We start from the raw sequence: 15,414 nt of genomic DNA, 5'->3' as shown, positions 1-15,414 counted from the left end.
CTGCTGCATAAGTGAATAATGCCAACAGACATACAAAATGGAAATTATAAATGTGAAGGGGAATATGTGCCTTGAGCAGTGATTCCCAAATTATGGCCTGCACAGACAAGTTAGTATCTCACAGTTAATGGGGCCCAGTGAAATGAGACCTTCTCCTGCTGGAAGACAGATTGAGTATCCATGCTGGTTTATTTCTCTGTGGTCACACAGCAGATCATGTCTGACAAAGTACAGTTTGTTCTGTCTGTTCCTAGCATTGTCATTTCGGTGTTGGTTAGTTTTGGTGTCAAAAGGAGGGTGTCCTCATGCTTTGGTGTGGAGCTGTATCTAACCACTGCAGCGCTGCAAAATCTCACTGTACAAACATATAATACTCTACTTTCCTTCCATGGGCTCATGGCTGAGCATGTCTGGTCATCTGGTCAAGTACAGTTTGTGTCACCAGTTTCAGCACTAGTTATGTTCAGATGGGAGGAGTAAAGGCTGCTGAATTTCAACTCAGAATGTGCAGAGAGTGACCTGACATGAGATGCATTGGCAACAGAGAGGAAAAACAAGTCCCTACAAAGGTAATTTATAACTCTGCTGTTTTAGTTGGCAAAGTGCGTTCATTTACTGAACCAGAGAACACAGCCCAAATACCACAGCACCGGGCCTGTTCCTCTGATCAAATGTTTGTTTATACACTTACAGCTCAAACATGAACTGTGTTTTACAGTACTGCTTAGAAGATCTAGCCATAGGTAGAAGTTTCTTTTTCTGTAGTTATTTTTAGTTCTATCTGGTAAAAGCAGGCTGAAGCAAATAGCTTATTTTAATGGGAACTATGCCATTGTTTTAAAAATCAAGTTGATGTGGTGCCTCGGAGTCATAGGTCTTGGCATAAACTACAACAGCTTCCAGGGTGCTTGTACTGATTCGGTTGTTCAAGTCCTCTCTTAGCTGTAGCCTGGTTTGTGCACCAGGAGCTGCTCTGAACACTCCTGTGTGCCCAGCTGGCTGCTGCTGCTGGCTGGGATTCCTGTAATGCCTGGAGATGATTCTGGAACTGTGGGAAACCTGGCATTGGTCATTCTCCTTGGCTTCCCAGCTGGGTGGGAATGCTTTCCTCTTCCTCCAAGAATGGCTTTTACTTTGGTTATTTGCAGACAAACTTTTGCTTGTAAAATTTCTTTGCACCCTTCCCATTTGTGTGTATCTCCACGTATGATTTGCCAGGGTGTGTAATTCTTCATAATCTAATGTAGAGTAAGTATTTTAGGATAGAAAACCCACTCACCTGGGTCAGTACTCACCTTGAGTACTGTGCGCAGTTTTGGGGACCACAATGTAAAAAATACATTAAGCTATTAGAAAGCATGCAAAGGAGAGCCACGAGGATGGGGAAGGGTCTGGAGGGGACGCCATAGGAGGGATGGACAGTGCTGTCAGGCACATGGTGAGATTTTTGGGGTGATCCTGATGGTCCCTTCCAACTGAAGTTATTCTAGGATTCCATTAGTGCTGAGCGCGGGGAGAGCTCAGTGAGGAGGAACTCTGGGAAACATCTTCGTGCTCCTTTCTGCTGCTTTTAGCCCTTCTCTGGGGTCAGAGTGCGTGTGGAAGGAGAGTACCAGAAGCTGCTCTGGGAAGAAAGCGGCGCGGCCACCCCGTCCTGCCCGGCCCGTCCCATCCCATCCCATCCCATATCATCCTATCCCATCCCGTCCCTCTCGCCGCGGGCCCCGGAGCCCCGCCCCGCATTCCAGGCATTGTTTGCGGCCCCGCCCCGCTCGGGCCCCGCCCGCCCGGCCACGCCCCCGCTTGTCCCTTAAAGGGGCCGGCACAGCTCTCAGCCCCGGCCCCGCCCCGCCCGCCCCTCCCGGCCGGGCAGCGCCGCCATGGCGCTGGAAGTGGAGCCGTCCGCGGCTCCCCTCAGCTCCTTCCTGAGGGACTTCCCGGCGCCGCTGGGCCCGGGGGAGCCGCTGCCGTGGAGCTCCGCGGGGAGCGGCGCCCTGAGCAGGGCCGAGGTGCCGGGCGCGCTGGCCGAGCGGGCGAGGAGCCTCCTGGGCAGCAGGTGAGGGAACGGTGGGGCGGGCGGGGGCTCCGGCCGGGCTGCCCCGGGGGCGCCGCTGGCGGCCGCTGTGAGGGAGCGGGGCCGGCCTGGCACCGAGGCCGCAGCAGGTGCAGGCGCGGGAGGCGCTTCCTCCTGACGCGGGGCCCGCCGGGGGCGGGGGAGAGCCCTCAGCGTCTCCAGGGAATTTTAGGTTTGGAGATTTATTTATTTATTATTATTTCCCCTTCTGAATTACTTTTGGTGACTGTTAATAGCATGCTCCTATTGAGGCCATAGGCCTTCGGCCCTGTGCCTTCATAGGATTGTTTGTGTGTTCTTTTCAAAGCTATTGCTCTCCCGCTCCCGGTGCGGAGTCAGTTACCGCGATGGGGCCGTTCCGGTGCTGGGGTGGCAGCAGCGAGAGCTGGGTCCCTCAGGGCACCCGTGTAGGTCAGCTGGAGCTCTGGGAGGGACGCTGGCCCTGAGGTGCCTCGCTGGGCTGCCAGGGATAAGGGGCGAGCCAGCTCCAGGGTGTTCAGCTCCCCAGCCCTCCCGAGTGGGACGTGCTCGTGTGGGTTTCAAAAGCTGATGTTTCCTTAAAACTTCAGGAGCTCAGCCACCCCACTGCTGGAACACACAGCTGCTCATCAGTGATGCTGCTATCATCCCCCGACTGCATCCTAATAACCCTCATCCTGAACAGTTTAGACTTCCTCTTTAATGCTGCTAAGAATTTGGGTATGACTTACTTCTTTTGGCAAGTTAGTGCTTCATCAAGAACGGGTTATCTCCCACCAATTCCCCTCTATTAATGCACTTCGGCCGTAGGGCCTGTGCACTCCAGCTGTTACAAAGTTCCTACCACGATCTGCTTCGCTAACCTGAGCAGTGATCGTGAATGGTCTGAAAGAGCATGAGTGGTGATCAGTGCTGTGGGGAGGCTGGTTGTGGTCTGGTATGTGCTGAATGTTATCTAGTTACTAGAGGAATTTGATAGATAGTAAACAGGTTTGAATTAATTGCCTTTTAAACTATCATCCACTGAGTTTATGAACACCAAATAGATTTTTGTTGTTGAAAGTGTATAGGTGATTTTTAGATATTTAAAATGCCCTGGAAATTTGTCTTAAAAATCAAGTACTTCTGCATATTACAGAGGTGTTACTATGGACATAATGTCACTCACTTAAATGGTATGCCTAAATCTGAAGATGAAAAATGCATACCAAAGAAATACAATTGCTTAGTCTGTAGTTTAAAAAGGCCCAGATAATCATTGCATTTTTTAGTTGTGCTTTGACTAAATTGCTCTTGAACAAAACACAGCTGTGTTTTGTTCCACAGTGAGATTGCAAATTCATCACGTGCATTGAATCTTTGAACTCTGTGGAGCAAGAGTGGTTCTGGGTGAATGCTTTAAAGAACAAGGTAATGCCAATCTTGAGCAAATACTTATCACATGGCACCCACTCTGCCATGTGGGCCAGGCTGGTGCTCTCTGCAGTTGATTTAGAGAGGAAGGTGTGAGGCTTTAGAGTTATGGGATGTGTTACTCAAACTGCAGTGCTGTACAAATCAGTATTTCTGGGCTGCATGTCTGCTGACATTCTGTTGTTGTCTATTGGGCACAGTAACAAGTGGAAGCAGAGGAGGAATGCTGGTTTTGCAATGCTTTCACCTCACCTGTCACTCCTGGTGTTTACACAGAGAGGAGCCTGCCAGTGTCAGAAGCTTCATTTTTCACATACCTGCCCTGCAGCCAGTTCTGGCTCCACAGCTTCTCTGGTGGAGCTGCCCAAGTCCTCAGCAATTAAAAAAAAAAAAAAAAAAAAAAAAAAAAAAAAAGGAAGGGAAAGAGACCTAAAGAGAATAAAGCAGAAAAGCAGAATTGAAATGAAGCAATCTACTTATTAATTCTTGTTTTTACAAAATGTTTGTGAAAAACAGAAGTAGATAAGAAAAGTGTTTTTGTGAATTCTCATGGCTGGCTGCAGGCAGCTCTGTGTTTGGGTGTAATGTAGTGTACCTGAAGTGTCAAATGTAGGGATCCCTACAGAATTATAGCTCAGGTTTGGACTCCTAAGACAAAGAGAACCTCATTTTGCAGTTGCAAAAAGGCTGCATTTTCCTGTTGTGTGGGCTCAGTTCTTGCATGTGTAGAAAAAGACTGATACAGCCCAAGACAGGAATCTTGTGTTTTGAAATTGCAGGCCGCCTTCTTATAATCCCTGTAATTAGGAACTAAAACTGAAGTCTCTGATTGTGTGAGAAATTGCCAACATTACATTTTTTTCCCATGTTTGCTGCTGTGGATCAATTCAAAATACAGCTTTGAAGGCTAAATAAACTTTTCTGTTGATGTGAATCCTCAGTAAAATAGATGGGGGAGTAGTAAGGAAATAAGAGAAAGAAGGCTGTTAAAGATTTTAAGAAATGGAAAAATAAGGGTGAGGACTGACATTAGAAGACACTTAAATGTTTGTATAAAAGTTGTTGAAGATGCAGAGGGCGGGGCAGATCAGTGGCTGTGCAGGAGGTCTCTAGCTGGGATCCTGCAGGCTGTCATGGCAGCATCCCAAACACATGGAGGGCAGCTCGGTGAAACACACACACCCTCAAATATCACTCTGTTATTCTGCATGTGTTTAACACTCTGAACTGAAGGAGTTATTGGATGTACCTTGCTGACTCCTGGTGTTGTTGCTTGATCTGTTTCCTGAGTGTGAGATTTCTCTAACACTCCAGCATCACAGAGTGTATTTTACATGGTGATTAGTGCTGATGAAGGATTTCTGTGTAGATCAAAGTGTTATTGGGAAGCAAGCTTGACACTCAGTCCTGCTGTTCTGCTTTTCCTTTCTGTGTTGTCAGGTACTCCATTCTCACCTGCACAGGTGTTTGGGTCGTGCCCAGAAGGGCCCAAGCCAATCAAGGTCCATGGCCAATAGAGGCCCAGCAGTATCCTTAGATCCCAGGACAACATATGGTGATGTTTAGCTCGTTCTTCAGTTGCTTGGAGGCACAAACCTTTGTGCCTCTGCAGTTAGGAACGTTGTTCCTCCGCTACTGATCAGGATTTCTGTTGAGAAGAGAATGGGCCAAGAAGCAGCTTTGGTTGGGTTCAACATGGAGTTTCTGAATGCTGCTGCCTCTCCAAGGCTGCACACGTCTTTTTACTTGGAAACAGCTGGGTATGTCAGGCTAATCCCTGAATGGCCTAATCTAAAATGAATTATTTTAACAAATTTCTGCAAATGCAGCTACCTTAGCAAAACACCAGCTAAAACAGAAAACCATTTTGCTCTCTGGCATGCCTTGTGCCTAAGTCACTAATCTGGTAAAGTTTTGCAGATATTCTACTTTGAATAGTTCATTTAAATCAATGGAACTGCCTGCTGCTAACTGCAGCTAAACACGTGCATAACATTTTGAAGAATTGGAGCAGCCTTAAGTAATCTTGTTTTGCAGAAGTTCAATTAACATACACTTTTGGGTAATAGCTGTGTTTTGCTAGTCTATGAAAATAGGTGAATTAGTTACTTTCCCAGCTTTAGAAATTAACCTGAAATATTCCTGACTTTCACTGCAACAGAACATGAGATGAACTCAGACCCCCAAATATAGAAATTTCATCTTCCCCTTGATAGGAGCTGAAACTTGTATGGCCATCCTGTGACATATCCAAAGAACAATGTGAAATTGCTGCAGCCTTCCTGTTGGAGGAGATTTACCACAATAACAGTTGAGAGACTTGGGCTTCCTGTTCTGCCCCCTCCCCAGCCATCTGCTGTTGCTCAGCATCCTGTTTTGTGTCTTTGTGTTTACTCTGTAGTGCTCACACCAAGGTGTGACCCTGGGATCTTTATTTCCAGTATTCCCTTCTTTTAGAGCAGTTAATTCAGCAATTCTGGTATTTTGATGTCTAGCATGATTTAAGTATGAGGAGGGGGAAAAGAAATTATCTTATCTTGCTTCTGACTTCCCAATCTCTTCTTAAAACTCTATTCAGTCTCTTCCTCTGTGAAAACTACTTTCTACTGTGACCTCTGCTTTTAATAAATTCCCTAAAACCTACTTCCTTATTCCTAATTTGAACAATTTGTTGTAATGCACTGGTACTTCTTGCTTAGGAGCATGTTTGCATATTTTGCTCTCATAACCTGTGTGAAACACACTTTCTGTTGTTGTTTGAGGATAAATACTCAATTTTGAAACAACATGTTTAGGATTTAATTGAAAAGTGGCTTTTGTGGAATTAAGCCTCTCCTGTTCTGCTGTGGGGTTTTTCTTCCTGCTGAGAATAAAATGGAAGTAGCAGGTGACTCTTCACTGCACATTTTGTATAAAAACTGTTCAGTAATGACTGAAGGGCCTGAACAGATGGATTCTGCATTCTAAAGCTGCTGCTTCTGGTAGTTTCATAAGAAAAGCTGGGGAAAAACTGCTCCATGTAACCCTAAGAGATGGAAATTCTGTGTGTGGCATTGTTTATGTGTTTGTCTTGATGCCCTCTTGTTCATCTCCTTCAATGACCTGATTTCATTAGCACAAGGAACAACTTCCTGTGCATTGTAGAATGTCAGATGTTCTCTCCTTAATGGATATGTATTTGTACTTTTCTGGCTACCATCACCCTGGGAACTCTAGGTACTGCTCTAATAAATGCTAATGCTTAAAGCTGCTTGAGTGGAAACATTCTGTAGTTGATTATAAGAATAAAAAGCAAAAGGGAAATAAAAGCAGCAGACTGGGGAGAAAATACTGAATACAAGCAGCTTTTGTTTATGAGGAAACTTGTGACCTGCTATTATTTTGGCAGTGTGAGAGGATCTTTCACTTGCTGGAGAACTGCTGGCATTTGCAGATCTGCACTAAACCCGCTGCTGATAGAGCTGCAACGTGCTGGAAACACACCCTGAGCCTGCAGCGCCAGAGCTGAGCTCTGTGGGATCTTCTGTTCCAGGGCCCATGAGCAGATAAGGGCTCCTCTTCCCTCAGATGTAAGGCAGCTGCAGCTGACTTGTGCTGGAGCTTGTGCTTTCAGATAGAACACTTCTTTCTCCCCAACATGTGTGTGCACAGTCTGAAAGGAAAAGAGGATCGCACACTGGTGCTCTGGCCTGCAGTAGCACTGCTGCCTTGTTGCCATGACTTTGGTAATAATGTCTAGAAACAAAATTAACCACTTTAAAAAAAAGAAATCTGAAATGTAAGTGATCAGTACTTGGCCAAGACAGTTGGTACTCTCTTGTACTTTATTTTATACAAACAGATTTCCTGACAGTACTGCGGGAGAATGTGTGTGTTTGGAGTGGGGGGAATGTGACTTGTTTTGCTTGCAAAATAGGGGCATAAAAATGCAGAAGGCTTTGTGTAAGCATGGAGTGTTTGGCATATTCTGGAGAGGCTGTGTACCGCCCTCCAAGGTGACACAGAGCTCATTTCTCTGCTCCCAGTGCTGAGGAGTATCTTTTTGGAGTCTGCCATCTGCTGCCCAACTCTGAGTGCCCAAAGCCACTGTAGGCTGGGCACGGAGCACTGCAGGAGGTCTGTCAGCTGTTTTCAGGCCTTCACAACGAGTGTAGCTGTAGCTCAGGCTCTGGCCAGGGTGTGGTGGCCTGAGCTTTGATGCTCTGGATGCTTCCCTGTTAACCAGAAAAATCTTTGGTAGAGACTTCTGAATGTACCTCTTAAACTGGAGGGGAAGAGGTGGGAACATCTTTGAACTGGTGACTTGTTTGCAACACTTGCTGCAAAAGTCTACTGGGGAGATTAATGACTCAAATAAAAAGAATGAGTGAGAAGTTATCTTACTGTGTTTCTGCTTCCCAAAAGAATGTGTGTATATATTGGTTTTTCTTTCTGAAGACTGGTACTAAAAGAGTCAGTAACAGTCTTGTGATTGACCTGACATACGTGATTACCCTGTGGCTGTGGTGGTGTGACAGCTGGTCTTTTGAAATGAAAAAAAAAATAGACAACTAAATTGTATTGCAGAAGAGAAACAAGGTGAACAAGAGAAGTTAGTTCTGTTCTGTAATTTATGCCAAATCTAAAGTATGCAAAACATCATAATTGCATTCTACTTCTGTGTGTAACTTTATTTTGGCCCAGAGGTATGTGTATCAACAGGAGCTTTGCATAGCTCCGTTCACCAGTACTGTGTGTCCAGCAGTCCAGAATCTTTCAAGGAGGAGGGTGGCATATAAATTTAAGTGTCATCTTTATTAGCATAAGTATTGCTTTACTCTTTAACTTGCCTCTTTTATCTGTACTCAGGTTTTTGAAATAAGTCTTGTGTTTTGCTGTGAGTAGGTGAGGAGATGAGCTCCCTGCTCCAGCCACTGTTGATCTGACTTCAGCTGCTGGTGAAGCTACGATGCCTCGTCTGCACTGTTACAACATGCTTTAGATCTTTTAAAATATTTTTTATTGTGGTCAGAACACACCCTTTGTGTTAGCAAAGAAATAGCCTGCAGCAAAGAAATTCAAGGTCTGTTTACTACCAGCCTGTGTGTGCTGAGGCTGAGTGTTTGGTGTAGCGTGTCAGAGAAACGAGGCTAACGGGTTTCTTCTGAGATTCCCCTAAAGAAGCATCCTGTGCATGTAACACACCCCAGCAGCTTTCCTCTTCTTCCCAGTACAGTTGGTTTTCCACTTAGGAAACAGCTACAGTGTTCCTTGTGATTCATGGAGATTAAATCATGCTTGGGTCAGCTCATCACCACGGTGTCTTGGGCTTCTTTGGAAGGAAGGTTTTAACAATAAGTGACATTCTTCTCTGCTTACAGGAAAGGTTTGAAGTCTGCAGTGGTGATTGCACTGGGTTACTTTTGCACTGGTTGCCATAGGTACTGTGCCTGTTTCCAGATACTCTCCAGCCAAGTGAGACCTTGTAGCTCTCAACTAAGCAGCATTTTTAATGACACATTTTGTTAACTCTTAAATTCTCTGATTTAAAAGGTGAACTTAGACCTGGTAAATGTTGAACCTGAATGAAAGATGCCATTCCTTGGAGCTCCATTCACTTGAGCTCAAGTGAAAACCAGTCTTGTCAATGTGGTAATGCTGTGATGAAGATTTAATAAAGTAATCATAAATATGTTCTGTTGAGAACAGAGTTTGAACTAAATAGGTTTGGTATTTTTAGACTTCTATCTTTATTCAGTGTATCAGAATCAATTATTTGATGTTGTTGCTGTCTGCATAACAAAATCCCAATAAACAGCCACTTTCTTAACAGATTTGCTGAACTGTGGAGTGGGAGGAAATACATAGGAAGCAAAGCTGAATGAAGCATATCAGTACTGAGGAATCACAAAATTTCCTTTTTAGGAACTGGGTGGCAACTGGAAAAAGTTGAAGGATGTGACATAATTTGTAAATTTTCTCTTTGTTATAGGCATCCTGTAAGCAGAGGTTTATACATGACTTGTGCATTATAGCACTTAGTAGATTTCCTTTTGTTTAAGCTGCTTTTTATGGGCCCAATTGAGCAATTCTGGACTCTGGAAAGCAGAAATGTACAAAATTTAAAATCAAAGTATTAAGCCCTCTTCTGATGTTGAGCTGTGAACCCAGGCTAGATATGATTTTTTTCCTCCAGTATAGCAGAGAAATTCTGAAGATGTCTGAAGCTGTGGCTCTCACTGTGCAGCTAAATGCATTGCTATTTTCTTAATGTTTCTTGTCTCTATTCTTGGAGCTGAAACGTGCTTTGACTAAAGCTTCTGACTTTCAGCAGCATCAACAACACATCTGACATTGTTTGTGGGGCTTATATTTTCATAGTCCTTTGTTTTTCTCTTACATGAACAACAACAGGAAGAAGGATTTTGGAGGGCAGGGGTGCCATTTCTGTTTTGGATGTGTTTCTTGCCTGACCTCTTTAAAGATTGTCTGTCAGTGTCAGAGCCATTATAAGCAGGCAGTGTTACTTTAAATGAGCTAGGAAAGGAACTGACTCCCCTAAACATATCAGCCTTAAAAAAGAAATAAAAAGCCACATTCTGTTTTCCCTTGATGTGACATGACTGCAGCTAGCACTGAAAGGGCTGCAAACACGTTGCCATCTATTTGAAGTACCAAAATAACTCATTAAATTGGGCCGTCACTGCCACAGAATGCGTGGCATAAAGCAGGCCTGTGTTGGAGCCTGCTGACTGACACAATGCTTTCTGTTTCTGCCACAGGAGGTACTCATACATGGCTGTGAGGATGTGACAAGGCCCCTCTTTCAGGAGCACAATGGCAAAATGCATTTCAGCTTGTTGTCACTGGGATCTAAAACCCCGCGGCCTTCCCCTCCCTGCCCTTCTGTGCACACAAACCACTCATTGCTGAGCAACACCACACACCAAATGCTTCCACCATTTCATACTCCCCAGCAAACCAGTTCCATGCAGAACTTTCTAAATGTTTCCTGGGAAAACAAAGTCTTGTCCTTGACTTGCACCTTAATGTGGTATTTGCTTTGCTTGGGTAATTCAACACCTTGTGGGAATCAAACGTTCCATGAACAATGGATAAAGTGGCTTTTTGTGGATGTTGATGCTTATTCTTCATCGTGCTCATAGAAAATGGCTGGAATGTGTTTTCTATGTGTAGTGTATTTGTTAGTGCTTGCCATGAGACTGTAGTGAATATAGGAGTCATTTTATAGTAGCCTCCTTTTCAAAAACATTATAGCAAGTGTGTGCATTTATAAATCATGTGGCCTGAATAAAGCATTGAGTGAGCAGGAGATGGCGAGCATCCTGTGTAGCATTATTGTGTTCTAGATGCCTACCTAAAAGCTTTGTCTAAATAACAAGTCTTGGAGCCTCTTCTCATCCGAGTCTCCAGTGTCAGCTCTTGGCCTGGGTGGTTTCTTTGGAAAACTTCCAGTCAGAATAAACTGAATGATAAGGGCTGTAGGTTAGCATTAAGCATGACTTTTCTTGTGAAGGGAAGGAGAGTTCCAAGTAACTTTTTTAGAGATTTGCATCTACCACAATTCTGAGATCTTGATGCTGTCTGTGGTGAGATAGTTGACTGCAAGCAAGAAATGCTGTGTAGTGAGTAGAAACAAAATGTGTGTGTTCAGAGGGTGGAATTGAAGGTAGCAGTTCCCATCTGATAGCTCAAGAGAAAGAGGTACCATCTGTGACTGGAGTGTGAGGCAACAGTTTGAAAATATGATTCATACACTTCTTCCTCTTTACATTCTTGAGAAGGCAGTTGTCTAACTGAGGATCTTACTAAAGATTAGTGTGAATAAATATTGAACATATGGTTTGCTCTACTAGTTTACTAATGAAGTTTGTATTATTGTGTGTAATGGTTTCTAAGTCTGAGGTCACCAGCCATACACTGCGAGGTTGTAGCTCAGTTTAAACTAACGGAGTCTGTTTTGCTTTCCCTTCCTTTTCTTACCAGCAGAGATGTTTCACCACTTCTTGCAGCATCATTGATCCATGCTGCAGTTGATGAAGTTCTCCAAAAAGACTTGACTGAATTTAAGCTACAAAATGTGGAAACAGAGGGAGAAGGAGATGAGGAGAGGTTCACCTGTAAGTATACTTTTCTGTCTGGTTTTTCCAGAGGCTGTCTTTCAGAAGAGTTTAGTGTTTTGAAATGTTTCCCAGATTTATTTGGTTAGGCTGCCTGGCAAGCAGCAGTGAATGGAACTTCATTTGCTTTTGCTGTGTACCTGTGGGATGAAAGGAAGCTGTGCTGGTTTTGTGGGCAGCATGCAAACAGTGTCTGGAGCCCTGACTGGTGCTGTGCATTGGCTTTCTGAAAGGGAAGAGTTTGTCCTTTGCCCTTTGGCAGAGTGACCTTATTATTGCCATGCTTTGACATTGCCATCACCACAGTTGTTGTAGAGTCAGACCAACACCTTCAATCATCCATAATAAACCATCTTGCTTTTGTCTTGGCAGCCAGATTCTGGCTCCTCCATTTCTTAAATATCCTGAAACTCCAGATCTTTCTCTTGGCAAGTTGCTCGATAGTTTGTGTCTTTATCAATAGCTTCTTTTCTTCCCACTCTCCCCTGTAAAAGTGAGATACTGAGGGAAGAAGAGCTTTGCATGTCTTCTACCTGATGCCTGCATTTTTTCCTGAGTGAACTGGAGAGAGAACAGACCTTGGTGACTGAGTATTGGGTTTGTGCCTTGTGTAACAGATGGCCCTACTGCATTTACGTACCGAAGTGTTTAACGTTAGACTTCACCAAACCTTTAGTCCCAGTGCCAAGAATTTAAACAGAGCAGGATGCAGGCCCAGTAGAAGATAGAAATGGAGAAGAGATGTCTTAGGCAAACCAGTCTGTTCTGTAAGAGGAAATACTCACCCTTGCATTTCCCTGGGATGGATTGAAAGGCAGTTCAGTGTGCCCCAAACAGAGCAGTGCAGTGGCCAGGACATGACACTCCCAGAAGTCTCTTTCAGCATTCATGTCCAAGTCTGAAGCGGCAGGAGGGGGAACTCAGTTAATTAAGTCGTGCTGCACCCTGATTATGTCATCCCTTGCCCTAATGCTTGTGGCCTTCACTCACTGCAGCTGCCCTGGCCTGGGGCAGGATTCTGCCTTGAGGGGGGGCTGGCAAAATGAATTTGGTGTGACCAGGTCACTGCAGCCTCTACAGGAAAGTCAGAAGCAGTATATTGTAACTCACCTAGGATAATTATGTAGGTTTGCACAAAGCAGTTGGAAACTGTTATCAGAGCACCCTGCAGTCACTGTGCTGCAGACTCTTCATTGACTCCCATGTAATTATCTTTGAGGTGAGCTATGGCAGTAATATAGGGCATGAGCTGCTATACATTTGTGAGCCTAGGACTGTAGTCTGTAGTTCTGTGTCTTATGTAAATCTTGGGCCCACAAACCAAAATGAACCCTATCTGAATAATAGAGAAATAATGTTTAGAAACAAGGACTAATGAAGAACTTGATAGGAATGGACGTGTTCTTGGCTACAAGCATCTGGTGTCTCTGTTACTAGATGTTGGGGACATTTGCAGAACGTTCAGGCTGCTGTTTTGCTCTGAAGGCCATAAAGATAGGACTGGAGTCTACTTTTAAGATAGTGCAGGCAAAGTTGGAAAATCCTTGGATGAATTTTGTGTTGAACTAGTTCACATTCTCTCTCACTATTCCTTGTTGACAAGTGCCCCAGAGCTCTCCCTGTTCTGATGGTTGAAACCTTCTTTAATTTCCATTTTACATATTCTTGTCTATTTTGTTTCTTCGTTCTTGTCATCATTGCCATTTAGATCAAATCTCTACTGACCATTCATTCCCTTATCAAACAGGATGGAAATTGGCTCATTGTTCAGGTACTTGAGCTGCCCAATTTCAGCAAGGAACAGCTACCTTAAAAATGTTCATTTTTCTGCCCCCTTGGATGTACTTGTTTTCCCCTATCTTGTAATTGCTATTACATCACTTGAACTGTACAACTAGAAGGAAAGCTGTTCCTCATGCTACAGCACAGTATGGCCTCTCTTCCTGCACTGCAGTGATAAATCTGCCAAAAAAAGCGTTCTTGGAATGAAAGAGAAGTGATTATATAAAAGCAATGGGGGGGGGAAATGTGTGCACGTGTGAGTGCCACTGTTTGTGGTACACTGCAGAAGCATTTCTGCTGTTAAGATACTAAATTCTTTGTCAGATGTCACAAGCTTAATATTTAAACAGCAATATGTGTCTTCTGGTCAGTATTAGTCTAGACATTTAGAAATATAAACTAACAGCTGTAGGCAAGGCTGTCAGAGATGCTGTCCTGTTTAGTTATTTTGTGTTTGGGATGATTTAATATCTAAAGGTTTTTATAGCTTGTCCATTAACACCTACATATTAAGCAAATCAAAAGTAATTTTGGTTAGTATGTAGTGGCTGCTCATCAAATATGTGTGTTTAAATTTAGCTTTCAATTCTCCAGGCCCAGAGATGCATGTGAAGCTGGCCAGCTACCGTTGCTGAAGAAAAAAAAAAGCTTGAGAACCAGGAGTTACAAAAAGGAATTCTGAGGAAGTGTTAATGCTAGCAGTGTTAGCAGGAGTCAGGATAAAATAGATATAGGAAAGACAGTTCATGCACTGCAGGTCTTTAGAGTATACAGTAGTGACTAGCAAATTATTTTTGTTCTATAAATGTTCTTTTCTGTGCATTTTGAAGTTAGTTGATTTACCATTGAGGCAGGTTTCCTATTCGAAGAACAAAAATTTCAATTGTTACCTGTTTGGAGGGATACTGTGTTGCAAAGCTAGACACAATGCCAAGCACCAAGCCATTCATCTGATGAGCGAGTTTGGATTAATTGATCTTTGGGATCTGTCCAGAAAAGGATTTGAGTGTCTGGCTGGAGCTTTTCACACTATGCCCAATGGGTGTTTACAGTTCTGCTCTGTAATGACAAAGCTGGAGAGTAGCGGAAGTGTTCTGTCCCTGCAGCTCCTACAACCATGAGTATTTAAAAAGATAAAGAAAACAGCTTAAAATTCTAATCTGTTCAGCTCAACTGTGAGTTGAGCTATTGACCTCAGCAAACATTTTCAGACTTCCTTGTTGTTTCAGTGGAAGTGGTTCAGTAGGACATAACCTGACCCAAAGCCAGGCCAGTGCTTTTTCAGCCCTTGTGTCCAAGACAACAACAATGTCATCTTGAAGGTTTTTCTGCCCACTTGATGATTCCTTTTTATTTTTCAGTATGTACGAACTCCTACCACTTTATCTTACTGGTTTTACTTACGTAATAATAACATTTATGTCTAATATAGTAGACTGATTTTTTTGGGGGTCTTTGTTATGATTTTTGTAATGTAATCACCTGCTTGATAAAGCTCTATTTTCAAAAAGAACTAGCAAGTAAGGAAGCTGCTGTTATTCTTAATTTTACACTATTTGCCATTGCAACTTTCTCTCCACATTATTCTCAGGACCTCATTTTAATTCTTGCAGAGCCTGTAAAGGCAGGGTGCTGGATAGGGAAAGTAACTTGAAGGGAAGACAGGCCAAAAGATGGAGTGGTGTAGGAAGGTGGGCCAGAGCACTCACAGTTTTGTCTGTGCTGGCAGTGCTGGACGGGGAGTCGCTGCAGCGCTGCTTTTTTAACAAGCTGCGGGACGTGTGCTGCGAGTGGCAGAGGCAGCTGCCGCCGCTGCGGCCCCTGGCGCGCTTCCTGCTCGTGTCCATCCACGCCATCCGCAACGCGCGCCGCAAGATGGAGGATCGCCACGTGCTGCTGCCCGAGTTCAACCAGCTCTTCGGCCTCTCAGTGAGTCTGGGCACACCAGGGGGGATGGCTGGGCAGCTTTGCAGCAGTGCTGTAAGCACAGGGCCCTGGTGGTGATGGATGATCTGTGAATTTGTTGCCATAAGTTATTTGTCATGT

At 44.0% G+C, this 15,414-nt stretch overlaps 1 protein-coding gene across 2 annotated transcripts in view; it reads left to right on the top strand.

The window, feature by feature from the left end:
• Nucleotides 1-1,816: 1,816 nt before the first annotated feature.
• PPM1F (protein phosphatase, Mg2+/Mn2+ dependent 1F) overlaps nucleotides 1,817-15,414 on the top strand; it is a 35,371-nt gene continuing 21,773 nt past the window's right edge. The window contains exons 1-3 of one of the 2 annotated variants that reach the window (XM_074554028.1): nucleotides 1,817-2,056; nucleotides 11,453-11,586; nucleotides 15,098-15,297. In XM_074554028.1, the coding sequence (XP_074410129.1) occupies nucleotides 1,881-2,056; nucleotides 11,453-11,586; nucleotides 15,098-15,297 (510 nt within the window). In that variant the 5' untranslated portion in view covers nucleotides 1,817-1,880. The remainder of the gene's footprint in view (nucleotides 2,057-11,452; nucleotides 11,587-15,097; nucleotides 15,298-15,414) is intronic. The other variant, XM_074554029.1, reaches the window with a different exon arrangement.

Source organism: Zonotrichia albicollis, chromosome 18 (assembly GCF_047830755.1).
Source record: "Zonotrichia albicollis isolate bZonAlb1 chromosome 18, bZonAlb1.hap1, whole genome shotgun sequence".
In the NCBI taxonomy this organism is placed as follows: Eukaryota; Metazoa; Chordata; class Aves; order Passeriformes; family Passerellidae; genus Zonotrichia; species Zonotrichia albicollis.
This window is presented reverse-complemented; position numbering and strand designations above follow the sequence as displayed.